At 36.4% G+C, this 26,442-nt stretch overlaps 2 protein-coding genes and 1 pseudogene across 5 annotated transcripts; 2 read left to right on the top strand and 1 right to left on the bottom strand.

Moving 5' to 3' along the window:
• The first annotated feature begins 620 nt into the window (after nucleotides 1–620).
• On the top strand, nucleotides 621–5,766 carry LOC137748667 (cryptochrome-1). 3 transcript variants are annotated; one of them, XM_068488839.2, is made up of 5 exons: nucleotides 621–1,574; nucleotides 2,144–2,362; nucleotides 3,010–3,716; nucleotides 4,363–5,159; nucleotides 5,465–5,766. In XM_068488839.2, the coding sequence occupies exons 1-5, from the start codon at nucleotides 1,262–1,264 to the stop codon at nucleotides 5,466–5,468; spliced, it is 2,040 nt and encodes a 679-aa protein (XP_068344940.2). In that variant the 5' UTR covers nucleotides 621–1,261; the 3' UTR covers nucleotides 5,469–5,766. The 3 variants fall into 3 exon arrangements, with proteins under 3 accessions (XP_068344940.2, XP_088541907.1, XP_068344956.2); XM_088685781.1 differs by having other exon boundaries at nucleotides 4,363–5,314; XM_068488855.2 differs by having other exon boundaries at nucleotides 741–1,574; nucleotides 4,363–5,092.
• A 3,653-nt stretch (nucleotides 5,767–9,419) lies between these two features.
• Nucleotides 9,420–10,758, top strand: LOC148690447 (uncharacterized). The gene is made up of 3 exons (XM_088684915.1): nucleotides 9,420–9,752; nucleotides 9,864–10,233; nucleotides 10,295–10,758. The coding sequence occupies exons 1-3, from the start codon at nucleotides 9,420–9,422 to the stop codon at nucleotides 10,756–10,758; spliced, it is 1,167 nt and encodes a 388-aa protein (XP_088541041.1).
• Nucleotides 10,759–16,096: 5,338 nt separating this feature from the next.
• LOC137726879 (nodulin-26-like) lies at nucleotides 16,097–20,846 on the bottom strand (annotated as a pseudogene). The gene is made up of 5 exons (XR_015956117.1): nucleotides 20,678–20,846; nucleotides 20,252–20,470; nucleotides 16,691–16,824; nucleotides 16,424–16,485; nucleotides 16,097–16,307 (listed from the first exon to the last, which is right to left on the bottom strand). The product of XR_015956117.1 is annotated as a nodulin-26-like (transcript).
• Nucleotides 20,847–26,442: the final 5,596 nt, after the last annotated feature.

Here is a 26,442-nt window from a genome sequence, read left to right as displayed (position 1 = left end):
AGCCAAGTCTTCATCTTCATATAGTCTCAGCTTCTTTGATTCGAACTAGGATTCTGATCAAGAATGAATTATGATCCTTGGGATAATTTGCATTTATCAGGGCTTTATTTTGATCCTTGGCACATTCAATTTGCCTAGGACTCAACCGAGTCACATATGATCTTAGTCCTCACATAATCCTATTCTTATGAGGACTCGGTCTAACAAACCCTTTCTTGGCCTAAAAGCCCATTGGCCTGAGGGATCTTTACTGGGCCAAAGGATGTGGTTTTGTAGTTCGAATTAGCCCATTATCGACTCAAGCTGTTATTTCAGACCCAAACACTAAACCTAAAAGTAATTAGAAGTTGTTCAATTGAAAAACACTATGACCTAGAAGAAGTTTAAGCCTTTCTGCCAAGTATGACAAAACTTAATTGTTAGACAATATTTTAGCTCTTTTTAATATAATCTCAAAAACACCCACATAGTCAGGCACTTGGCGATAAGAATTTTGATGCCAAGTGGCTCCAGGATCAAAATACTTGAGTTATAAACAAAAGTTGCAAGAAAACTAGGAATATTTTCCATCCTGTGAAAAGACGGGGGATTTGAGAACTAAAGTGGAGAGGTTGTAACTTGGATGAGATATGTTTTTGTTGCAGAATAAGATGAGAGAAATACGAAGATATAGAAAATAAAACATGTGGCTGCAGTTTCCCTATCAATTTGTATACCACCCACTCCATTGGCGTTTAGCCAATCCTCTTGAGTCTTTCGCTCACTCATTCCCGCCTCCCACCCGACTTCTCTCTCCCAAGCCTACTGGCGTGGGGCAGAATTTCACCCAAAAAGATGGAAAAATTTTAGCAAATAAAAGTAAAGCATGTGTTAAAAAGAATAAAAGACAAGTGCAAAAAAAATCAAATCATTCACTTCCGAAAATGAAACTAACACTTTTGTTGCTGATGGGTGTAAAATCCCATCCTCATAATACACAAAAGTAGGAGAAAAAAAGCAAAAAGATAAGATTTATAGTAAACAAAGGTAAGAGAAGTAAAGCAAAAAAGATTAGATTTACGTACAAACCCCTGGTCCCTGGTGGTGTGCTCCTAGAGAGAGAAAGACACAGAGGGGAGAGAGTGAGGGAGAGGGAGGGAGAGAGAGAGTGAGTGAGGGAGAGGGAGAGAGAAGAGAAGGAAGATATGTCTCTAGTATTATAGTTTGAGAGAAAACTGGTGTTCTGGGTTTTGTTGGTTGTTGAAAAAATATAATTTTGGAGATGTCAGGTGGTGGTTGCAGTGTGGTTTGGTTCAGGAGAGATCTGAGGGTTGAAGATAACCCAGCTTTGGCAGCTGCAGTGAGAGCAGGAGGTGTGGTTTGTGTCTTCATCTGGGCTCCTGATGAAGAAGGCCCTTTTTATCCTGGAAGGGTGTCAAGATGGTGGCTTAAACACAGCTTGGCTCATCTGGATTCCTCCCTAAAAAGTCTGGGTACTTCTCTCATCACCAAAAGATCCACTGACAGTGTTTCTTCTCTCCTTGAAGTTGTTGTTTCCACTGGTGCTACTCAGCTTTTCTTCAACCACTTATATGGTAACATCAATTTTTCTTAATTTTTATGTTTCTCAATCTTTTTGCTTCTATTTGTTTTTTTATTTGTATAGGCTGTTGAGTTTCTATATTTTTCTTGGTTCTGTGATTTTTCAATGAATTTGTCTGTTTGGTGTGTTAAATCTCTGGTTTTGGTTGAAAGAACTTGAATTTGTTCTGTTTTCAAAATCAAAGGTTGGTGCTTTGATTGATTTGATGAAGCTGTCTGTTAAGTATTACCTACCATGTTCTTATTTTTGGATGATTTACTGTTCATTTGGCTGCTGACGATTGATACGGGCAGAAATGTTATTTGATTGTAGGTAGTGTAGTGGTCTCTTATTTATCAGGACTGGGAGCAGATTTATTGATAATCTGTTTATTTAGCCTAATTGAATTTTGTTTTGGTGCACAGCCTAATTGAACTTTATCTGTTCTGTCCAAGAATTCTTCTGTTCTCCAGTTGATGAACTCTTGTATTTCGATTTTACGTAGTTGAGGAGATAAGAATATAAAAAATCAGAGTTTTGCAATTTAATGCTTAGTTCTATGATTCTATCTTCGTGTTTCAGATCCTATGTCACTGGTTAGAGATCACAGGGCCAAGGAGGTTTTAACTGCTCAAGGCATAGCTGTGCGTTCCTTTAATGCGGATTTGCTCTACGAACCATGGGATGTTATTGATGTCCATGGTCGCCCGTTCACAACCTTCGATGCCTTTTGGGGAAGATGCCTTAGCATGCCATATGACCCGGATGCACCACTTCTCCCCCCTAAGAGAATTATTTCAGGTTTAAATGCATTTATTTTCTTCTTGAACTTCAACTCTATTCAGCATACAGCTAGCTTTTATTCGATCTCATGTTCCTCTTGTTTATTTTTCTACAAAATTATTGAAAGGCTGATCCCACATTTTTCATTGGCATGGTTGGCCATTTTATGTTCTGAATTTCTTATCCAAATGAGTCAAACTGAATAGAATCGAAAACGTGGATGGAAGAAGGTTCTTCTGGTTCCATATTTTCCCAAGGATTTAATGGTAATAAGATCTTCTTGGTGATTATCAGCAAAATTTTTTTGGAAATAGCAGATATTTTAAGCACATAAAGTTTTCCCTGTGTGAGTATTCTACCTAAGTTAAAAGATGATAAACCCTTTTGATGTTGGAGTTGTGTCACTGCCTCTATAAGCCTCGTGATATAGCCTCTAAGGTGGAGTAGTTGTAACGAGCCATGACTATGTTACTGTTGAACATGCAGGGTTCACTGATGGCTTAATTTGCGATTATTTTCTTTTCCTTTGTTCTTGCTCTTTGTGTGTCATGGATTTCCTGATTCCTCCAGTATGCGTTTTTTGTACGGTTATTTCCAGTTCTCCTTGCTTACCACCTTTCAGTTCATATCCTAGATTAACGTTCAAACGTTCATGACTTTTGCAGGTGATGCATCAAGGTGTCCTTCTGATACATTGGTTTTTGAAGATGAATCCGAGAAGGGAAGTAATGCACTTCTTGCTCGAGCATGGTCACCTGGGTGGAGTAATGCTGATAAGGCTCTGACTACATTTATAAATGGACCCTTACTTGATTACTCTAATAACTGCAGAAAGGCTGATGGCGCTACAACATCTTTACTTTCTCCCCATTTGCATTTCGGGGAGGTGAGTGTGAGAAAGGCATTTCATCTTGCTCGTATGAAGCAGGTTGTTTGGGCCAATGAAGGCAACAAGGCTGGTGAAGAGAGTGTAAACTTGTTTCTGAAGTCTATTGGTCTTCGGGAATATTCAAGATACATTAGTTTTAATCATCCTCGCAGTCATGAAAGACCTCTTCTTGGGCACCTAAAGTTCTTCCCCTGGATTATAGATCAGAACTATTTCAAGGCATGGAGACAAGGTAGAACTGGCTATCCATTGGTGGATGCGGGCATGAGAGAGTTGTGGGCCACTGGTTGGCTACATGATCGAATACGAGTAGTAGTTTCTAGTTTCTTCGTAAAGGTTCTGCAACTTCCATGGAGATGGGGAATGAAGTACTTCTGGGATACACTCTTAGATGCTGATCTTGAAAGCGATGCTCTTGGTTGGCAGTATATATCTGGTACTTTACCTGATGGTCGTGAATTTGACCGCATAGATAATCCACAGGTGCGGATGTTGAGCTTGATTATCTTGAATTATATTGAGCATGTGCTTCTGAACAAACGTTAAAACACTTATAAATTTATACAATGGCAAAAAAATTTCCATGCGTTTTTATTCATATTTTGCAGTTTTGGCTTTATTCTAGTGTCCTCATCTAGGGTCACCAGCAATGAATAGAAATCTAGTGCAGTTGTTTGTCAGTGCTCATGACTGTTCATAAGACTGCAATTTTTCAAAAGTTTCGAGGAAATAGTTTTGCTTTGGTTCTGCTCGCACATGATGAAAGACAACCTGAAAGAGGCCCCCTCAGTACAGTAATGGCTACTAGGTTTATATGGATAATGGTATGCTGATTTTACTATTAGAAAAGAGAAATCGTGGAGTTGTTTCCCCCACATCACTACCATATCATCATACATGAAAAACTGCAAAAATCTAGTGTTGAAATTTTTCATGAAAAACTGCAAAAATGTAGTGTTGAAAATTTTCGTTTAACTATTGTTTCTTCACTTTTACCTATGTCTTGGTACGAAGCATCGAGTGATATAAATTGACATGCTCCTTTTGTTCTGAGAGGATTATAAAATAGTACCACTCTTATTTGATCAAGTTTCGGTACTGAAATCTCGTATTTATTTGATTTCTACAGTTTGAGGGTTACAAATTTGATCCAAATGGAGAATATGTGCGGAAGTGGCTTCCTGAACTTGCTAGGCTACCAACCGAATGGATACACCACCCGTGGAATGCACCAGAATCTGTACTACAAGCAGCTGGAATTGAATTAGGATCGAATTACCCTCTACCTATTGTAGGAATAGATGCAGCGAAAACCCGGTTGCAAGAAGCTTTATCAGTGATGTGGCAGCACGAAGCTGCTTCAAGAGCCGCTGTTGAAAATGGGACTGAAGAAGGGCTTGGAGACTCCTCTGAATCAGTGCCAATTGCCTTTTCTCAAGACATACAAATGGAGGAAAATAATGAACCTGCGAGGAACAACTCTCCTGGAACTCGGAAGTATGAGGATCAAATGGTCCCAAGCATTACTACTTCTTTGGTTAAAGCTGAAGAGGAAGAAACTTCTTTGGAACTTCAAACTTTGACAGAAGAAACCAGAGCGGAAGTGCCTACAGACTTAATTGTGAATCAGGAACCAAGAAGAGACATATTAAACCAAGGGGTTTTTCAGACTATTCATAACAACGCTCTTCCACAATCCAATGCTGCAATAGGGCTGCAACACGCTGTTGAAGATTCGACTGCAGAATCTTCCAGTAGCACTAGGCGAGAGAGGGATGGAGGTGTAGTTCCAGTTTGGTCTCCTTCAAGTTCTAGCTACTCGGAGCAGTTTGGGAGTGAAGACAATGGCATTGGAACAGGTTCGTACTTGCAGAGACATCCTCAGTCTCACCAAATAATGAATTGGAGGCGGCTATCTCAAACTGGGTAAAAAATCTTGAACAAATAACCAATATCCACTATGAGACTATGACTGAAATAAAGAGTGTTGGGTTCTTTGTTCAAACAAACAATTTTGAACCTTCATCTTGCAGTTAAGAGCTTCGAGACATATCACAATATGGAATTGATCTGCTGGTCTCGTATGCATTACTTAAATTTCTCAAGCTTCGAAGTTCTGAAATGATATATCACAAAGCAATAAGTGAATGCCAATTTGTTTGAGATAGAGTTCATGTTTTCATTCACACGCTAGCAGTCTCATTGTTTCCTCAATGTTTCTTCTTTTACAGGTGAAACATATAGATGCAAATAGGAGAACGGAAAGAGTGCTGTGCGGTGTAATGATGCACGCCATATCTAATGGATTCGGGAAGGTGAACTTGTCATCCACATTGAACGTACGACTCTTCTCTGGCACGAGTGCCCGTAACAGCAGTTGACCTCCTGTGTGTATGATATATTCTAATTAATACAGGCAACTTATTAGCTATCCATTTTTTTTTCTTGTTCCACCATAATGTAGCTCTGGTGTATAGCAATGTTGTATTTATAAAGGAAGAGAGTGAAATAAGATATGTAGTCTTTGAATAAACTCTGGTGTTTTTCTCTCATTCTAATTGGTAACAGATGCTTGTAACATATTCTATGCATCCACGTTTACCTCTCCTCGTAGGTTTGAAATTTTACTGGTCTGTTAACTCGGGTTTTGCAGCACAAAAGTTATCTGCTTAAACTTTTTGAACTACAAGAAAAAATAAGGAACAAATTTTACTCATTTTTATGAAGAGAAAAATTTGGTGTCGGAATTTGAATATTTCTTTTTGTGTAAAGGTTCACAAAAAAATCCGTAGATCTCCTAAAAGGAGCCTCAAGGGCGGTGATGGAGATCCGAAAATATGGTCTTCTATTGAAAATGCTTTAGTATGTACTACATTAAAAACTTAATAATGTGACTGATTTAAATGAAAACTTCTACTGATTTGAATAAAACTTCCTAACTTTAGTAGTAGAACAACTTAATCTTTGCATCTACGACTTGAGAGCTCAAATCTTACTATCAAAACCTATATATTTGACCTAGGATTTATGATGATAGGACCAACTGTTTATGCAGAACTTCCACAAATCTTAATATTTAGTAGTTGTACCAAAAGTAAAAGATGTCACTGCCAGTTGACATCAACTAAACCTAATATATTGCATTCTTAATCAACATCATTCAACTTCCAGCAAAAGCATTAATTGGTTCAGGAATATTGCCGAATTATTTCTCTTTTGATCTACAGACTTTTTTTTTTTTAATTAAAACAATAATGTTACATCCACTTCAGCATTTTTATCATGGAAAAAGACATCATTTTGAAAATATATTAAAGAAAAAAGTAAAAATACAATAAGTTAGAGGGGACATGAAGCCAAACCCTAACAAGCAGAAGAAAACTAATAGAAACACAAAATCAATTAAGAGAAAGTTCTAAGAGAAACAAAAATTTGGAAGCCCCAAAAGATTATGAGCAAAAGCTGCAACTGCACACGGCGGACAAGAATCCCAACAATGAACCCCAACATGATCAATTCCATAGTCTGCCAAACAATCTGCCACCTGATTTCCTTCGCAATAAATGTGAGAAAACAAAACTTGCATGGAAGAGAGGATGGTACAACAATTTGCCCAATCAACCGATAAACGCCAAGGCACTTGAAAAGATCCATTAGAAAGAAAATGCACTACTAAACAAGAATCACACTCAATCTAAAGAGAATGTCAACCCCTCTCCAAAGCCATATAAACAACATGAATAATAGCTTTGAGTTCTGCCTCCAAGGTAGTAGCAATACCAAAAGATCATGCAAAGCATCCAAGACAATGACCTAAGTGGTCACGGCAAATACCACCAAAAGCAGCCATACCCGGAGAATCACGAGCCGCACCGTTAGTGTTAACTTTAACTTGAAAGAACAAGGAGAAATCATATAACCTCATGAATTCTAGGTGCCCTTGAAGGCCTTCCATGCACTCCAAGCGCTCTAAGAATGCAAAACTCATCAACTGAGTTTAACATAAAACCTATACCCCAAGAATTCACCTCACAAACTTGTAAGCAAATGTCATTAACCAACTGATAAACTGTAAACATTTTTCCTTCAACACGGATTAAATTTCGAGCTCGCCAAAGTGCGTAAAAACTTGCCTCAGTCATACCCACCACAATAATTGAAGTTGAGTACCGAAACCACGCCTCAAAGGATAAGAAAAAAAAAATTTGATGTCATATCAGAGAATAATGCAGAAACCTGAAAAAAGGATAAAACGTCACTATGCCAAATTTCCAAAGAAAATGAGCACTTGAAAAATAAATGTTGAGCTGACTCAATAGCCTTACAACGCAAAGAGCACATTGACGCAAAAGAGAATCCCTGGTGAAGCAATAAATCATCAGTTAAAAGCTTACCGTGAAGAAAAAGCCATAATAAAATGGAATTATGTGGTTGAAAACATCTACGCCAAACCCATCTATTCCAAGGAACAATTGCATTGCATGCTTACTACACTTAAAATCGTAAGTCAAAGATAAAGATAATACACCATCGGAAGCAGTCAACCAAATTAGTTTACCATCCAATCTCGACAAGGGAAGCTTAATTGTCAAAATTTTAGACCATATAGCAGAAAGGGTGGCACTAGTTATATCAACAGGGCAAAACCAATTCCCATTATTAATATAGTCTGAAACATGCACAAACAGAAGTTTACCAAGAGATTGCGAAATATCCAACCTTTTAACAATTGAATTACCAATCCAATTTGCATGTCAAAAGTTAATAGGAGCATCATTGCCCACCAACCATTTGGAGCTTTGACTAATATCTACAAATAAAGGCTGCAAACCAGGCCAAATAGAAGACTGTTTATAATAAGAGCACACCTGACCGATACTAGTAAAAAATCGTTCACGAAAAAGACTATCAGCAGTAGTAAAAAAATCCCAAAACTTCTTCAAAAGAAAGGCATGATTAAAAGCTTGAAAATTCTCCAAGACCCCTTCCTTTAGAAGGGCACAACATTTCTTCCAAGAAACAAGGAAATAAGCCCGAGAATTTATACTCCCTGTCCATATAAAATTGTGAGCCCAATTGCAAACTTGTAATAAAACAGACTTAGGCCAAGCATAAATAAAGTAACTTTGAGATAACATGCTAACAACTACATAATTAATAAGCCACCCTGCCGGCCATAGAAAGAGAATGACCATACCAATCAGATGAACAATTATGAATCTTGTCTGCCAAAACTTGGAAGTAAGCTTTTTTCGATCGTCCAACAAAAATTGGAACCCCAAGATAAATAAAAGGAAGCCCTCCAATGGGAATTCTCAACCAAGAGTAAATTAGAGAACGACGAGGAACATCTGACTTATTACCCAAATAAACATGAGACTTTGCTTTATTCACCAATTGTCTAGAATTCAAGCCATACTCATCAAAGAAAGCTGTAAGTTGTACCAAACTAGCCTTGTTCCCCTTACAGAAAACCATGATATCATCCACAAAAAGAATATGAGAGGGCATTTTAGCTGCTTAAGGGGAAGAAATAGCTTTGACGTTTCCAGTTCCAAATAAATGTACTAGACCTCGGCTCCGCAAGACAAAAAAGAGAAGGAGATAATGGATCACCCTGACGAACACCACGACTACTTTCAAAGAAGCCAGCGGGAATTCCATTAGAAAGAAAGAAAAGAAAGTCTCGCAGATATCAGAATATGTTGAATTATAAGTGTTGAGCTGAAAAGTTTAGAATAAGATTACTTAAATTGGTGTATTCACTTGTGCAAAATAATGCCAAGTGTAAAGTTTTGTTTTGTAAAAGGCCATGATTGCCATGTGTTGGTTGATCCATGTAATTAGATAGAAGAGTGACTAAGATGAAATGTAGTGTATGTGTGGTCCCAAGTTAAGGCCAACAGTTAATGTAAAAGCAGAGTTAGTGCTTTCTTTCGAAATAGTGAAAATATTCCTCTGCAACTTTTGCAAGAGAGAAGAAGAAAAACCATTCGCTTTTAGTTTTCGTTCATCTTTGCTTTTCTGTCCAGCTCTCTCTAGATCAAAACCCATTGAATTCATTTTCACTAACATGGTATCAGAGCCAGGTTGGATTTAACAATCTGGGCGTAAATCTGTGAAGTTATCGAGCTCAATCGAAGCTCTCTTGAAGCTCCGTGAAGGTTGTCGATTCAGATAAAAAACATGTCTGGATCTGGAGGCTCTAAAGTGAGGACTCCAATTTTCTCCGATGAGAACTACGAGTTCTGGAGAATTAAAATGGCAACAATATTCAAATCTCTTGGGTTATGGAATCTGGTAGAGAAGGGGATTACAACCTCCAATCCGAAGAAGAAGGAAGCTGGAGAAGCATCGGAGGATGATGAAGAAATGGTAGTTGTTTTGATGAAAGACGCAAAGGCTTTGGGAATCATCCAGAATGCAGTCTTGGATCAAATCTTCCCTCGAATCGCCAATGCCGGGTCAGCTAAGATGGCATGGGATTTGTTGTACGGAGAATATCATGGTGGTGATCAGGTACAATCTGTGAAATTGCAGAATCTTAGAAGAGAATTTTAATATGCTAGGATGCGAGATGATGAGTCTTTATCTAGCTATCTTACACGGTTGAATGAACTAATTAATCAGATGAGAACATTTGGTGAATCTCTGTCGAACGAGAGACTTATGCAGAAGGTTCTGATTAGTCTTAGTAAACCTTATGATTCTATCTGTTTGGTTATAGAAAATACAAAGTGTCTAGAGACTGTAGATTTGCAGGAAGTAGTTGCAATCTTAAAGAGTCAAGAACAACGGTTTGATCTACATACTGTTGATACTACTGGGAAAGCATTCTCATCTTTCTCAGTGAGTTCAAATGAGCAAAATAGGGGCGAAGGTCAATCTGGTTCATCTCAGTTCCAGAAGAATTGGAATAATAAGGGCAAGAAATGGGGTTCAAAACCCAAGTTTCAGCAGAAATTTCCTGCTAATTCTGCACATAATGCACATTCAATGGGTTAGATAGTTACAAAACCACAGTCCAGGGTATGCTCTAAGTTTCACTTTGGAGAATGTAGGTATAAAGGGAAACCTAAATGCTATAACTGTGAAAACAGTAGGTAAATCAGTGCAAAAGGCAAACAGTGCTAATCAAGTAGAGGTAATAGGGAACCTGTTTTATGCAAATAGCACAATCACAGAACCAAAGGTGAATGGAGAGTGGTATATAGATAGTTGTTGTAGCAATCACATGACAGGAGTAGATTTGCTTGTTGAGGTCAGAACAAATGTAGCTGGCAAAGTTCAAATGCCGACTGGAGATCTTGTGAATGTTGCAGAAATGGGATCCTTGGTTATTGATACAAATAAAGGGAGAAAGTATGTTAGAGAAGTGATGTATCTTCCCGGTTTAAAGGAGAACTTACTCAGTGTTGGTCAAATGGATGAGCATGGATATTTCTTGGTGTTTAGAGGTGGAATGTGCAGTGTGTATGATGGTCCATCACTGGAATGCTTGGTTATGAGAGTGAAAAAGAAATGAATAGGTGTTATCCACTGACTATGTTCTCTGAGAATCAAATGGTGTTGAAAGCTAGTGTCACTCACTCTACTGAGACTTGGCACATGAGACTTGGACATTTACACTTTGGTGGTCTCAAACAATTGAGAGACAAGGAAATGGTACATGGTTTGCCACAGCTTGCAGACTACAATGAAGTCTGTGAAGGTTGCCAATTTGGTAAACAACACAGAGAAGAATTTCCAAGAAATCAAGTGTACAGAGCAACTGCTCCACTTGAACTGATTCATGTTGATTTGTGTGGACCTATGAAGACTGAGTCAATTACTGGAAATAAGTATTTCATGCTGCTGATAGATGATTTTACCAAAATGATTTGGGTCTATTTCTTGAGATATAAGTCTGATGCATTCAACTGTTTTAAGAAATTCAAAGCTATGACAGAATTAGAAAGTGGTTTCAAGATTAAGACTCTGAGAAGTGATAGAGGAGGGGAGTTCAAGTCATCAAAATTTGATCAGTTCTGTGAAAATGAAGGAATACAAAGACAACTTACTCTTGGATATACTCCACAACAAAATGGAGTAGTGGAGAGGAAGAACAGAACCGTGATTGAAATGGCGAAATCTATGTTGCATGAGAAGAGGATGCCATATTTTCTCTGGGCAGAAGCAGTTCATACATCTGTATATATCCTAAATCGATGTCCCACAAAGGCTTTGAACAACATCACACCTTTTGAAGCTTATTCCGGTAGAAAACCAGGAATAGCCCACCTGAGAGTATTTGGATCTCTATGTTATGTTCATGTTCCAAGTGAACAGAGACATAAACTTGAACCTAAAAGCTTCAAAGGAGTATTTGTGGGATATGCAACTTGTGAAAAAGGGTATAGGGTATTTGATCCACTATCCAAGAAGTTATTCTTGTCAAGAGAAATTGTATTTGATGAAGAAGCTGCCTGGAATTGGGAAGAGAACTCAGGGTCAACATCTCTTAATACTGGAAGTTTTATTCATAGTGACATAAGTACAGAGAGCAGTGACAGAATGGTGTTGTCTCCTACATCATATATATTATCTCCATCTAGGAGAGCTCTTAATATTGAAGACTCTGAAATTCAATCCAAGTCACCTATCTTAGGTGAATCTACAAGCATGTCAAACCTAAGTGAAGGACACAATCAAGCATTTGATCATACACCACTGAAGTGGAGGAATCTGAATGAAGTGTTGGCTCAATGCAATCTGTGTATCATGGATCCAGAGAAGTATGAAGATGCCAAACAAGATGAGTCTTGGTTAAAAGCTATGGAGGATGAGCTGTTTATGATTGAAAAGAATGACACCTGGAAGCTTGTTGACAGACCAACTGAAAAACCTGTTATAGGGGTTAAATGGGTTTACAAAACCAAGTTAAATCTTGATGGCTCAGTGTTGAAGAATAAAGCAAGGTTGGTTGCAAAAGGCTATGCACAAAAGCCTGGTTTGGACTACAATGAGACTTATGCACCGGTTGCTGGGTTGGATACCATTAGAACCTTAATAGTTTTGGCTGCACAAAAGAGCTGGAAACTGTATCAATTAGATGTGAAATCGGCCTTCTTGAATGGAGTTCTACAAGAAGAGGTCTATGTTAAGCAACCTGAAGGTTTTGTAGTAAAAGGCAAGGAAGAAAAGGTGTACAAACTTCATAAGGCCCTCTATGTTCTAAAACAAGCTCCGAGAGCTTGGTATGGAGAGATTAACAACTATTTCTCACAGTGTGGTTTCAAGAAAAGCTTGAGTGAACCAACCCTGTATATAAAAGCAAGGGGAGAAGATATCCTGATTGTCTCTATCTATGTAGATGATATAGTCTACACTGGTAGTTGCAAATCAATGCTAGAAGAGTTCAAAGAAGATATGAAAATGAAGTATGAAATGACAGATTTAGGACTTCTTCATCACTTCCTTAGGATGGGAGTGATTCAAACAGATTCCAGCATCTTCATTAATCAGAAGAAGTATGCAAGCTCTTTACTGAGTAAATTTGGTTTAAATGAAGCAAAGACTGTCACAACTCCTCTTGTAGCTACTGAGAAGTTATCTAAAGATGATGGAAGTGGATCTATGAGTGATGAGATGTATAGGAGCATTGTGGGAAGCCTTCTATATCTCACTGCTACAAGGCCGGATATAATGTATGCAGCTAGTTTATTGGCAAGATACATACATTGTCCTACCAATAGACACTATGGAACTACAAAGAGAGTACTCAGATACATCAAGGGAACTCTAGATTATGGCTTGGAGTATGTGAAAGGAAGAAAAGCTTGTTTAATTGGCTTCTGTGATAGTGATTGGGGTGGTTCATTGGAAGACAGCAAAAGCACATCAGGATATGCATTCTCATTTGGCAGTGGTGTGTTTTCCTGGGCTTCGGTCAAGCAAAACTGTGTTGCACTCTCAACTGCAGAGGCTGAATATATAAGTGCATCAGAAGCCACAGCTCAAGCAATATGGCTGAGGTTTGTTTTGGAAGATTTTGGAGAATTACAAACTGTAGCTACTCCTCTTCACTGTGATAACACATCTGCCATTGCTATCACAAAGAATTTTGTGTTCCATCAAAAGACTAAGCACATTGATAGAAGGTATCACTTTATTAAGTATGCACTGCAAGAAGGAATCATTGATTTGGTGTATTGTCCCACTGAAAAGCAGGTAGCAGATATCTTCACAAAACCTTTGGCTAAGAATCGTTTCAACTATCTCAGGGATATGCTTGGTGTGAAATCAGCTCAAAACTTAAAGGGGAGTGTTGAATTATAAGTGTTGAGCTGAAAAGTTTAGAATAAGATTACTTAAATTGGTGTATTCACTTGTGCAAAATAATGCCAAGTGTAAAGTTCTGTTTTGTAAAAGGCCATGAGTGCCATGTGTTGGTTGATCCATGTAATTAGATAGATGAGTGACTAAGATGAAATGTAGTGTATGTGTGGTCCCAAGTTAAGGCCAACAGTTAATGTAAAAGCAGAGTTAGTGCTTTCTTTCGAAATAGTGAAAATATTCCTCTGCAACTTTTGCAAGAGAGAAGAAGAAAAACCATTCGGTTTCAGTTTTCGTTCATCTTTGCTTTTCTGTCCAGCTCTCTCTAGATCAAAACCCATTGAATTCATTTTCACTAACAGAATAGAGCTTACCCATTGAACAAAAGTTGAGTGGAACCCAAAAGTCGTAAGAACTCGACGAAGCAAAATCCTAATTAAGAGTGTCAAAAGCTTTAGCGACATTAAATTTTATAGCAACATTCCCGTCAACGCATTTAGTATCAAGCAAATTTACACATTAAGCCAAAAATATGCAATCAGAGATGTGTCGACCTTTAAGAAAAGCATATTTGTCGGGCAAAATTATCCGTGAAGCAGTAGGTGCTAGGCGATCAGAAAGAATTCTGGTAATAATTTTAAAAATAAAATTAGCCATAGCAATAGGTCGAAACTGAGTGATAGAATTTGCTTCTTTAACCTTCGGAATGAGAACTACAAAACTAGAATTTAGGTTTGGCAAAATGAAACCCGATTCAAAGAAGGAGATAACAGCATGAACAACATCTACACCAATAAAATCCCAACAAGCTTGGAAAAATTGGCCAGTGTAACCATCAGGGCCTGGAGCAATATCTTCTTTCATAGAAAATACAACGTCTTTGATGGTCTGAGAAGATGGAATAGCAAGCAAAGAAGAATTTTCTGATTCTGACACCAGTGAAGGAATAAATCTTTCAACAAGACCCGTATCACACGTGACACCATCATCCGTAAAAGCAATAGTGAAGTGATCAACTATATGACTACGCAAGATACTGGGATCATCAATCAAATCATTACAGATACAAAGAGAAGATATATGAGAATGAGCCCGTCTAATTTTGGCCAAAGTATGAAAATAATTGGTGTTCCTATATGTCCTTGTGTATCCCATTTTATCTTAGCTTTTGCCGCCCAAGATTTTTCTTGAACCAATACAGCTTGTGATAAGGTTTCGTTAGCACAAATTTCTTCAGCATAACGTGCTTCAGAGAAACCCTTAAGCGAAATAGTTCGTTGAATTTTTTTAAGGCTTCCCGCGCTCCATCTACTGTAGCATGAACATTGCCGAAACATTTTTATTCCCCTCCTTCAAAATAGGGTTTAAAAAGCTCAAGCTTTCTTTGGAGACGGGGGAAGGTTAAGAATCCTAATTTACACTAAGGAGACGGGGGAAGGTTAAGAATCCTAATCGCAAGGGATAGAATCCTAATCGCAAGGGATAGAATATAAGGTCCTAACCACGAGAACACACCACGACTTGCAAGATGGCATAATTGTATTGTTAGTGATAGTTGGACAAGTAATATTTATACAATTAATTTTATCTTTATTGCACCGTCTTTAGACTGAACAGTGAAAAAAGTGGGGAGAAAAGGCAATGCCTCACTCATAAAATTATGAAGTGAATCATGGTCTTGGAACCTTAATAATGGTCTCTTTTGGTGCCATACTAGAAGCAGATGATATAAAATCATGAGATGCTCATAGTAGAGACTATATATGCTGTCTTCTAGGGCATAAAGCCTATCAATTCTTAAATATTGATCAGCCACTGACCTATACATATTTTACTGTGCTTTTTTTTTCTCTGGAAAAAAGCATCCAAAGCCTGCATTTTTCTTAGTAGAAAAAAAGTCTCAGATTCAGAAGTCAACACAATAAATTACTCGGGAGGAAAAAACTAAAAAGTAATGGTCATGAATTTCTTATGTTATCTCTTAAGTTTTTTATTTTTTATTTTTTAAACTAGGAGAAAACTACAACGAAATGCCCGTAGTGCAGCTATGATAAGCGAAATGCCAAAACCACGCCGCGCGCTTTGGCTTCACTAGGCAAAGTTTATGCCAAATATAAGGATCTTAGCTAGGAGGAATATCCCACTGCCGCCAATGCATTCACAACAAAACTTGCTTCCCGGCCGGAATATTATGGTGAAAGGAGACGCTTTCAAATCGTAATCTCTTAAGTTTAGTATATATGATGAAGATAATTTTCTTAATAAATTAGATTAGATGCTGCATCCCATTTAGAACTCTTTCTTTTTCTTTGGGATTTTGAAAAATTCATGTACTGGAGCGCAATTAATTTAATTATTGCTAACCCTATTAACTAAATAAGCAAATGACAAACCCTACATACTACAACTTGTTTCAAATATACGCATGAATCTGCATGAAGTCCCTCAGATAATAGGCAAGAAATCTTATATCGTTACATTTTACTTGACACGGCAGAAGTGATAGAAGTGCTTTTCGTGCATAGCCAATTCTACTCATGTTGAACTATTCAGACTTGTGAAGGATTTCTAGCTAATATTGGATCAGCCTTCTCATCAGATTTTACTGGCTTAGGTACCCTGAGAACACTGTACACCACAGTAGCAGCAATGGCTCCAAGAATAGGTGCTGCAATATAAACCCAAATGTTCTTGTACGGACTGGTGACGGCAGCCGGGCCAAAACTTCTTGCAGGATTCAAGGAAGCTCGAGTGATGGGCCTGCAAAATCCAATACATAAAAAAAGTGTAATTATCATGTGTACGTCAGAGTGATAGTACAATGCAAAGCTATAGTAATTAAGAGATTATTAGATTACTAGTGAGGAGGTTATAACCCAGCAATCATGACATTAACCAAAACGGCACCACCTATTGCAATTCCAGAGAGATTCTTGCCCTAATTTTGTAGTCAAGCATAGGGTTAGTGCTTTGTCAACGAAAAACCAACAAGTTAACACTCTTTCCTTAGCCTTTTGCTGTACACGTGCAAGTGCAGAAACATTGGTAAAATATTTAGTTTCGAGCGTAGCAGGCTAGAAAAAAAGTGTGTCAAAACCTAACCGAACACAGAGAAACAGGCTGAGAAAAATAGAGGACAGTACCACTCTGTCATTAGTGTCAACACCACAAATGGTGAACAACAATATAAACGTGATGACGAATTCCCAAGTAACAGCCTGAGGGTCAGGCTTGCTAATGTTGCACCAGACAACTGTGACATCACATACATAGGTACCTAATGAGTTGATATTATACTATATATTTTACTCTAATTTTAGTAATAATTTATTGGTTATTATGTGTGTGGTACTTTGAATTATATTTCTAATGTACGACATTCGACTTCCTTTCGAGCAAAAAATAATCAAACGGATGAACTTTGGAGTGATTCCAATTGGAGGTTGTTGTCTTTTAAGATGATTGTGTCAAAATTCTAGATTTTTCAACCAAGCCATTTGACTGTGGCAATGAAATAAAGGCCCAAAGCGCAGCTTTCCTAAATTGATGTTTCTGGACGTTTTGAGTATTTTGGAGAGTGCATTTTTGCTCACCATTATTTAGTGTGGTGTATGCTCATCACCCTATTTATCACCGTTAGATAGTTTGAGTTTTGAGATTTATTCCTATCCACTACATGAATCTCGGCATTCTAACTCATCTAACAGTGATAAATAGAGTGGTGAGCATACACCACACTAAATGATAGTGAGCAAAAATACTCCCTCTAACATATTTTGAGGAACATTCATTTTGAGGATTTGTAGGGGACGTCTCCAGCTTTCAAAAGAGACATTTTGAGACCAAATCAGAGTTAATTTGGTCGGTCAAAAGACAGATTTTCTGAGAAGTCTGAATTTTAATTTAAATAGGAAACCTTTTATTTTCTATTTTATTATTTTATTATGTTTCCTAGTTTTATTCTAAGACCTTTTAGGGTTTTATTTTGTAGTAGTATAAATAAAGATATTTAGCGATTAGGGTTTGACGGAAGAGAAGGAGAGGAGAACGCACACACACTTTAGAGGGTTATTCAAGTTTCTATGTGTTTTCTATCCTTATTCTCAATAATATTTTGTTTTATGATTGTTCGTAGCTAGTTTCTTTTGCTAAGGTGAGGCCTTTAGCCTTAGCAAGAATATGTAGTTTCTTTTCAATTTACTTATGATATTATGCATGCATGTTTTGAATTATTAATCACTGTTTTAAACTATCCAATTGTCTTGATGATTGGCCACCATTAGGATATTTAGAAAAGTAATTTGATGCAATTTTGGTCGGAAGGTTCCCTGAAATTGGTGCTGACTTCTTGTGGTTAATAATTGTAATTTTGCTTGAGATGAACACCACATCTTAAGAGTTGCATGGTTTTTCAAAGAGTTTTCATAAAACTTAAATGAGTCTTTCATGTTCATATTTGATTTGAACGTCCAAACGGGTTGCATGTTAGATATACGTTTTATGTTGGAGGTTCCAAGTATAATATATATTAGGAAAACCTAACCTTCAAAATATGCATGGGTAATTAATAAGTAATTAGAAGAACTACGTAGGATTGTTAAGGTGACGGTTGAACTCTAGGGCTTTTACAAATTGATTTTCTTTAAATTGTTCTCTAGTTAATTTCTTTAATTGTTTTTTTTTTAAATTCGTTTTATTATATTAAATTCTAAAATCAATATTTTCCAAACTTTGTTTTAAATAATTAATTAAGAGTTGGATATAAACACAAATTATTAATTCAATCCTTGTGAAAACGATCTTGCATGAGCATCTATACTACAACATCCTTGTATTCTTGTAAATATTTCATGTGATTTTGACCCTAAAATCACTATTAGTACCTATAGCACAAGAATAATATTTATCAAGCATTTCTTTAGCAAGTTGTAATTGAAAATGTTTATAAAGACACTTGAATTTTTTTTTTTAAATTTTATGTTTTAATTTAAATTCGCGTTGCTTGTATAGATTTTTTTGTCTTAATGCATTCAGGAAGTGATTTTGACACATAGTTTACCTTTTGTGGCACTCCAAATTGAACATTTCATTGTTTTTAAGGAAAACTAATGAAAAAAACTTGAAAACTTTACATTTTAACCAAAAATCATGTAATAAATTTATTTAATGATAAGGACAAGAGAAGAAGAAGAAGAAAAACTTCATTAATTTCATTCCTTTTAAAAATTCTACCATCATCATCACAGATTCTAACATATATCAACATGAATTAATTTCTTTTAGTTGCTCCTGCGTCACTCTTGCATGTAGAGACGCAGATATCAAGAATTCTGCAAAAAAATTCTATTACCATTAGAATTTAAATTTCGGGGTATCATCTTCGCATTGTCCTTTGAACCGTACGAAACCCTGTTTTGACTTTCCTTCATCGTCCAATTTGTTGACTATAGTCCCGCGGAGTCCAGAGTAATGTCATCATGATTAAAAGGATTAGAATCATGTTTATGGCTTATAGGTAATTGGCCAAACACCGGTTCTCTCTGCAAGTACATCAAAATCGTCAGTGCCAGAGTAATCTGAACACCATAGCATTCATTTTCTTCCTAATTGCAGATGAGTAATATTGAACTCAAGTACTATTTCACGAAAAACTCACATGGAGGCCCAATCGAGAAAATAGCCCTACACACAACTAACATAAGATCATAAATAGCCCTACAAAAATTCATAAATAAGATGTCTACTGCAAGAGTTTAATAGCAGAGTGGTCAAAACCAAAAGGAAAAATAACCAGTAACAAGTTTCATGGTTTACGTAGATTGAGGAATGTAGGAGAAAGCTTCAAAGACACAAAAGTGCACGCCATTTTGTTGATTATGCCAGTTTCACATATATAAAAACATTTATATGTGTTTATATATAAATGTGTTCATAAACAGAGTAGTAAGTTTCATAAACAGTACAGTAAGTTTCATAAACAATGTTATAAGTTTTCATAAACAGTGTAGTAAGTTTCATAAACAGTTTGTGTGAGGACATATGGGTCCACGTGTCAGATATTTTTTTTAATTTTTTTAATATTAAAATTATGTCTTTTTCATTAAAATTTAAGTTCTTTTGTCCTTTTTATTAAAATTAAGGGGTTTTCTTTAAAATTTAAGTCTTTTTCATTAAATAAAGTTATAACATGGTTTTTTATTAAAATAAACTTAGCCCAAACCCTTTTCATGAAAGTTCTCTTGTTTTTATACTCATGCTGAGCTGAAAGTGAAAATCACTACCCATATTTTGTGGTTGATCATTTCTATTAAAAACTAATCCAATTCAGTAGCTAGAAAAACCAAAATTGAAAACTAACATGTTATATATGCGCTATTAAGATAGGATACGGGAATTGAACTCACATATCGACCCTCTCCTTAATTAGTCAATCTTAGTCTTTTTTTATCACACTAATCTACATTAAGGGAATGAGAAAGATCTGAACCTGAGATGTAGTAGGTTGAAAAGGCCGTAAATCATCATGAAAATCCATCATTTGCCCATCTTAGTGTTTTAAAGTCTAAAATAAGCTATTTTTCTATTTCTATAAGAGAATGAAGGTCATTAAACTTTTATAACTTTATGTAAAGAAGTTAATTCAATGAAGAAGCTCTCAAAATTTCCGTGTAACAAATATACGAAGGTATGCAATTGTGTCTCACATGTTTGACTGGAAATCTGCGGCCAGCAGCCAAAGCAATAGTAACTGCAGGATTGAAATGGGAACCAGAGACATGCCCAACTGCATATACTGTGGCCATAAAAACAAGACCCCATACGATTGCTATTCCCACGACTGTAAGAGGCTGTACTTTGTTGACAAGAGCAGCCCCACAGCCTATAAATATGACAATGTATGTGCCCCCAAGCTCCGCCATCATCTATTAACATAAAAAAAAGGACATCGATCCCGTATGGTAAAAATGTGAACAAATTAATTGACTCTTGATTAGTAGACGATTACAACTTTTAGGTTATCGCCATGCGAACAGCTGTTTGGTCCAGCAAATAACAGACGGTTAAATCTTATAAACGATAGTTGTTGAAAAAGTAGAAGTTACTATCATGAAAACGAATGAGTTACGTACCTTTTGGAAGATTGAAGTAGAAATATCAGCCTTGGTCAGTTTTTGAGTACCGTTTGCTCCTGCTTCTTGCATGGTAGTGTGTCCAATGGACAATACAAGTTTAGGAGAAGAAATTGAGAAAAACATAACAAAAACTTAGAGAGCTAGGTTTGATTGATTACTTAATAATGGATTGGCCACCTCTAGCAAACACTTATTTATATGCACCAATTTCTTGCACTTATTAGACGCAATAAGTCGGCACTGTCAACAAGGATTTTTCCTATCTCTGTTATGGAATTTTATATATTTAACTTCTTGTGCCAGGAAATAATTATTTGGTTGTGTAGTTGTGCATAATTAATTAATTTATTGAGGCCGGACTGATTAAGCTATTCTTTTTTAGTTTTTGGAAATTGATTTGGAATGATAGATACATATTTAGTATTCGGGAATCAATTTGGTGGAATATTACACCTAGTAAACTTGATTTGGGACTTCCATCCGTCCATTAATAGACAAGTCAGATGCTAACAAGGAAAAGACAATAGAGAAGAAAGTTAATTATTTTGTAACTTTTTGGATAAATGTAATTTGCTCACTGAGTCAGAATCCATTGCATTCATTTGTAAATTGTGCCAAGATTAGTTATAAATCGAGTGACCAAGTTTGTGTCATGGTGAAAATAGTGGATAGATTTTTAGAATGCAATGTTTCACAAGGAAAAAATTGTGCAGAAGTTAAGGTTTAAGATCGCAAGGAAACTTTAACACAAAATGTTAATAACCTAACACGATGGATTTAAATGAAGAATTCTAATTCTAGTAATAGAGCATTTATCTTGGCAACGTAGGTTGGGTAAGAGTTTGATTTATACTCCAATCCTCTTTTAAATCAAATCTATATATTTGACTTTGGATTTATGACTTAGGACCAACAACAGTACACATGCAGTGTCTTGTAAGTTGTACCAAAATTAAACAAGGTCACTACCAGATTTTCTGAAAATTCCTTGGCCGGCTGCAAGTTGAAATTTGAAACCCTACAATCCGACCCAAACTTAATATAATGTATCTAACACAAAAAAGAACAAGAAAAAGAGAAGGAATTTATATATTACCCCCTTAATTAGTAAAATTAATGTTTATATCATCCAACGTCCAGGACCAGTACTAATTGTTTAAAGAATATTGCAGATTTGTTTCCTTATTATCTCCATATAGATTGTAGCTGAAGTTAAACTTCAAAATGGAGCCCAACATACCCTTTTTCTTAAACTACGAAGAGGATGATACAATACTCTAACCAACTTGACTAAGATCAAATCTTCCCTTACAAGTCTTTTAGATTTACTGTATTTTTAGGCGCACTTCAAAAAGTAGAAAAATTGTGGGGAGAAAAGGAGTATGCTTCATTCATAAAATGTATTAAGTGAATCATGGTATGGGAACTTTCTTTTGGTGCCATACTAAGAAGCAGATGATATAGAATCATGAGATGCCCATAAGAAATATTATAGGCATAAAGCCTATCAATTCTTAAATATAGATTGGCCTATATTTTACTGACTTTTGTTTTTCTCTGAAAAAGAGCATCCAAAGCCTGCATTTTTCTTAGCACAAAAATAGCATCAGATTCAGGACTACTAGTGCAGAAGTCAACACCAATATATTACTAGAAGGAAAATATGCAAATTATCTGATGAGGGATCAAGAAAGCTATTTGCCACTACAATACATGAAAAGCTTAAAGCTATGAGAGTAACAAAAGCATAAAGTAATGCTCATGAATTTTTTATGTATTATCTGTTTTAAGATTATTATATAGATTGAAGATGATTAATTTTCTTATAACTTAGAATAGATGCTACATCCCATTTACAGTTCTTTCTTTTACTTGGGGACTTTGAAATATTCCCACCGACCCAGTAACTACATTTATAAATGGCGCTGCTATTGGCACTCTAAAATGTCATCTAGCATTTCTTTTTATACAAATTTTTTCTTGTGTTCTTATAAATTTAAAGGGCGGGATGACCTTTAATTTTAGAGTATTAGAATAACTCCCCTTATAAATACTTAAAGGAAGAATTGGATTTTAACCAGTATTGAAAGAAAGCTGTAAACAAAATCAAATTTACTCGAAGGATCACTAGCCTGTAAACTTTTTTTTTTTTTTTTTTTTTTTTGTTCTTTAAAGTAAACAATAAACACATAGCAAATGTTGAGTACGAAATTCACGAGGAGTATAACTTGAAGTCTTTCTGGCACTAATATGACAAACTTTAGATCATAGTGATTAGGTAAAGACATACATCTTTAGTTTTCTGAGACTCTTAGTCAAAATCAGGTTATGAGATTTTTGGCTTTGAGGCCTCAGCCAGTAGTCACAGACATTTGTGGTTATTATCTTTGTTAATAATGTGGCCAATGAGAACAGAGTTACTTGCTAGTTCCATATTTCATGTCCTGCTTTTGTACATTAACAGCAGTAAAAAGCAAGAGCTGCTATCTTAGAAATCAGAGAAGCTGCCCAAGTGGGCTTGCAGATCAGGATTCTTCTTTTGTCCGTTCGAATATGATTTATTAAGTCAAGGGCTTTTAGTCTAGGTATTATGAAATGATACTTAGTCGTTGAAGCTCACCCCTTTATTGTTATGTAGATTTTTAAACTAGATAGTCAGGAGGGTAGGTGGGATGAGATTGGATTAAATGTGATGTTAGAATTTTTATTTATTTATTTTGACGTTGAAAGAATTCTGAAGTTTATTTTTATGAGAGAAATTTAGTTTTCATCCTGTTTCAGTTAGTTTTATTTTATTTTTTTATTTATTAATTAGTTTTTGCCTTAAGCACAAGCAAAGTTATTTTTTAAACAACTCCGGGTCCAGTGACCACTTATATATTTAATTTTTTTTGTTATTGGTATTTTATTTTACATGTGTAATGCTCGTATTGGTTGTTAACTAGGTAAAAGGTGTTAAATTTGAAGTTTGGTGGAACTATGAAGCTAGTGTCTTTGAGTTATAACTATATTTGTTTAGAACATCTCCAATTCTGGGTTAAAACTCAAAATTTTTAACCTAGAAAATTTAGATTTTAACCCATAAATAGTTTTTCTCCTCCAACCCTTATGGGTTAAATTTTTAGCCTGAAATTATTAAAGAATGAATTTCAGATAATTTTTTTCTTAATTTTTTTCTTAAAGTAACTTTTCTAAAAGAAAAAAATTATGTAGACTATTCTAATTTAATTTAATGAACATTTTAACCCAAAAATATTTAGATTCCAATAAATATTGAAAAATCACTAAACTGACATCATGAAGCTCATGAAACACTATGAAAGAATATGAAACACATAAAAGAATTTTTTTTAATTACTTTAGCCATTGGATTTAAATTTGGACTGTTAGATCTTTCTTTTTTACCATTGAATTTGATCATATTAGATCTTAGCCGTTGGATTCAATGAATTTATAAATCTAAAAGAAAAAAAGTACACATACATGGTGGGCCAACCTGTGACATCCCACTTCGCCCATGGGAGTGATCCTTATATGTATATTCCCATCCCTACCTAGCACGAGGCCTTTTGGGAGCTCACTGGCTTTGGGTTCCATGGGAACTCCGAAGTTAAGCGAGTAGCGCGCGAGAGCATTCCCAGGATGGGTGACCCGTCTAGAAGTTCTAGTGTGAGTTCCCAAAAACAAAATCGTGAGGGTGTGGTCGGGGCCCAAAGCGGACAATATTGTGCTACGGTGGTGGAGCGGGCCCGGGATGTGACAATTTTGTATCAGAGCCTAACCCTGGCTGCGTGTGTGCCGATGAGGACCTTTTGGGAGCTCACTGGCTTCGGGTTCCATGGGAACTCCAAAGTTAAGCGAGTAGCGCGCGAGAGCATTCCCAGGATGGGTGATCCATCGGGAAGTTCTCGTGTGAGTTCCCAAAAAGCCTCGTGCTAAGTAGGGATGGGAATATACAGATAAGGATCACTCCCCTGGGCGATGTGGGATGTCACACAACCCCACTAACTTTTGGGGAATCCTGAACTAGATTTGCCCCAAAAATGAGTTTTGGATTAAAATTCATATTTGCCCCAAGTGATGGAGCAAGTTAGGATAAGTTTAGAACCTAAAAATTTGAGTGTTACTCCAAGGGTTGGAGTAGGTCATAGAATAAAGTCAATTTCATTGGAATTGTATTTCCATTTTAGTTGATTATGTAATTTCATTGATACAATTATGAATGTAAATGCACCTACATTACATAATCAACTAAAATCCACTGTTCTAAAAATTCTCGCCTAGCGCTGCCTAGGCGGCTGGCCACCCCCCTGAGTAATCCTTAGATGCTTGAAAATTAAGAAAGGGCGCCTAGACCTGCTTAGGCATCTGCGTAGACCGCCCAAACTCGCATAGGCACATGTCCCGATTCCCACTTATATAGAAAAATATATATCTTTCATTTTGCATTTTATTTTATTTTTCAATAAACTGTAAGAGACTTGTGGAATACTTAGATGAACACACATTATATGCTTGTTCCCTATGTTTTCATTATGTCTAATACTTTATAATCTATGTCATTTTATTTTGCAGTTAATGTATCCCAATGAAATTTTGTGCTTTCTAAGTATAAACAGACACTTACTTATACAACATATAATAAATTTACTTAAATCTGCTTAGTCTGCCTAGCCTCCACTTAGGCGCTAGGCTCAACCCACCGCCTAACTAGCGCCTAGCGTCTTTAAGAACCTTGCTAAAATCCAAGTCCAACAGTGCAATTGTGGCAGATGACCCAAAAATGAGGAAACGACTTATATAATTGGGTTCACCGCCACTGTGATGCAGGCTGGCTTATAGAGTGTGCGAGGTGTGTGATCGCACAAGGCCACAATAAACCAAAGGCCTCCAGCTGTTGAAAATTGCAGAGAAGAGTGGGAGGCTAAAGAAGATGTGTAGCCTCGGTCACACTATGTGCTTATTTTTATTCAAATATTAGTTTTGTACGAAAGAGAGAAAAAAAAAAAAAAAAACCCTCTATTATTAGTAAAAAAAAGGGGGTCTCTATGACTATAACCTAGACCGACCTTGCTGTGACGTCTCATTTCATGTATATTGCTCTCCTAAAATTAGAATTAAAAATTAAAGTGTTAAACAATATTAGTAAAAGGCACTAGCATGGAAGAGGATCCTCTCCAGATGCAAACCCTCCGGATCCTCCTTCTTCTTCTTTCGTCTCTGCATATTTGGTTATGCTTCTTGTTCTTCTTCAATTATGCTTCTTCTTCTTCTTCACTTCTTTTGTTTGTTTATCGGAAAACTTCTACAAGCCCAGTTTTTTAGAACCACGATCATTGACGTTTATTATGATGTTGCTGATAATCAGCTCCAAGGAGGCCACAACTCCGACTCCAAGGAAGCACGATGCCAACTTCGGGAAAGCCCACAACGCCGCCTTGACCTTTAAAGAAGAAGGATCCGGATGATCCTGAGGGTTTGGGTCCAGAGAGGATCCTCTCCCCACTAGCACTACGTTCAACAACTTAATTATGGTTGGACTATTATGTGGCTTAATCGAAATCTCTTCTTCTCTCCCACTCCAAATATTGTTGTATCAAATTAAAAAAATTGGAAATCTGGTTTAGGTAGTCAATAAATAAATTACGTATTTCTTATAGGTCAATAAAAACTAAATTTTTCTACCATAAGTCTATTAAAAATATTTTGCTCTTGAACTAAGATCAAAACCACTGACCAAAGTTTTCTCTCCATTGGTCTCT

Source organism: Pyrus communis, chromosome 15 (assembly GCF_041283825.1).
Source record: "Pyrus communis isolate YQ-2024b chromosome 15, ASM4128382v1, whole genome shotgun sequence".
NCBI lineage: Eukaryota > Viridiplantae > Streptophyta > Magnoliopsida > Rosales > Rosaceae > Pyrus > Pyrus communis.
Note: the sequence above shows the minus strand (reverse complement) of the source record. Positions and strands in the feature narration are given on the sequence as shown.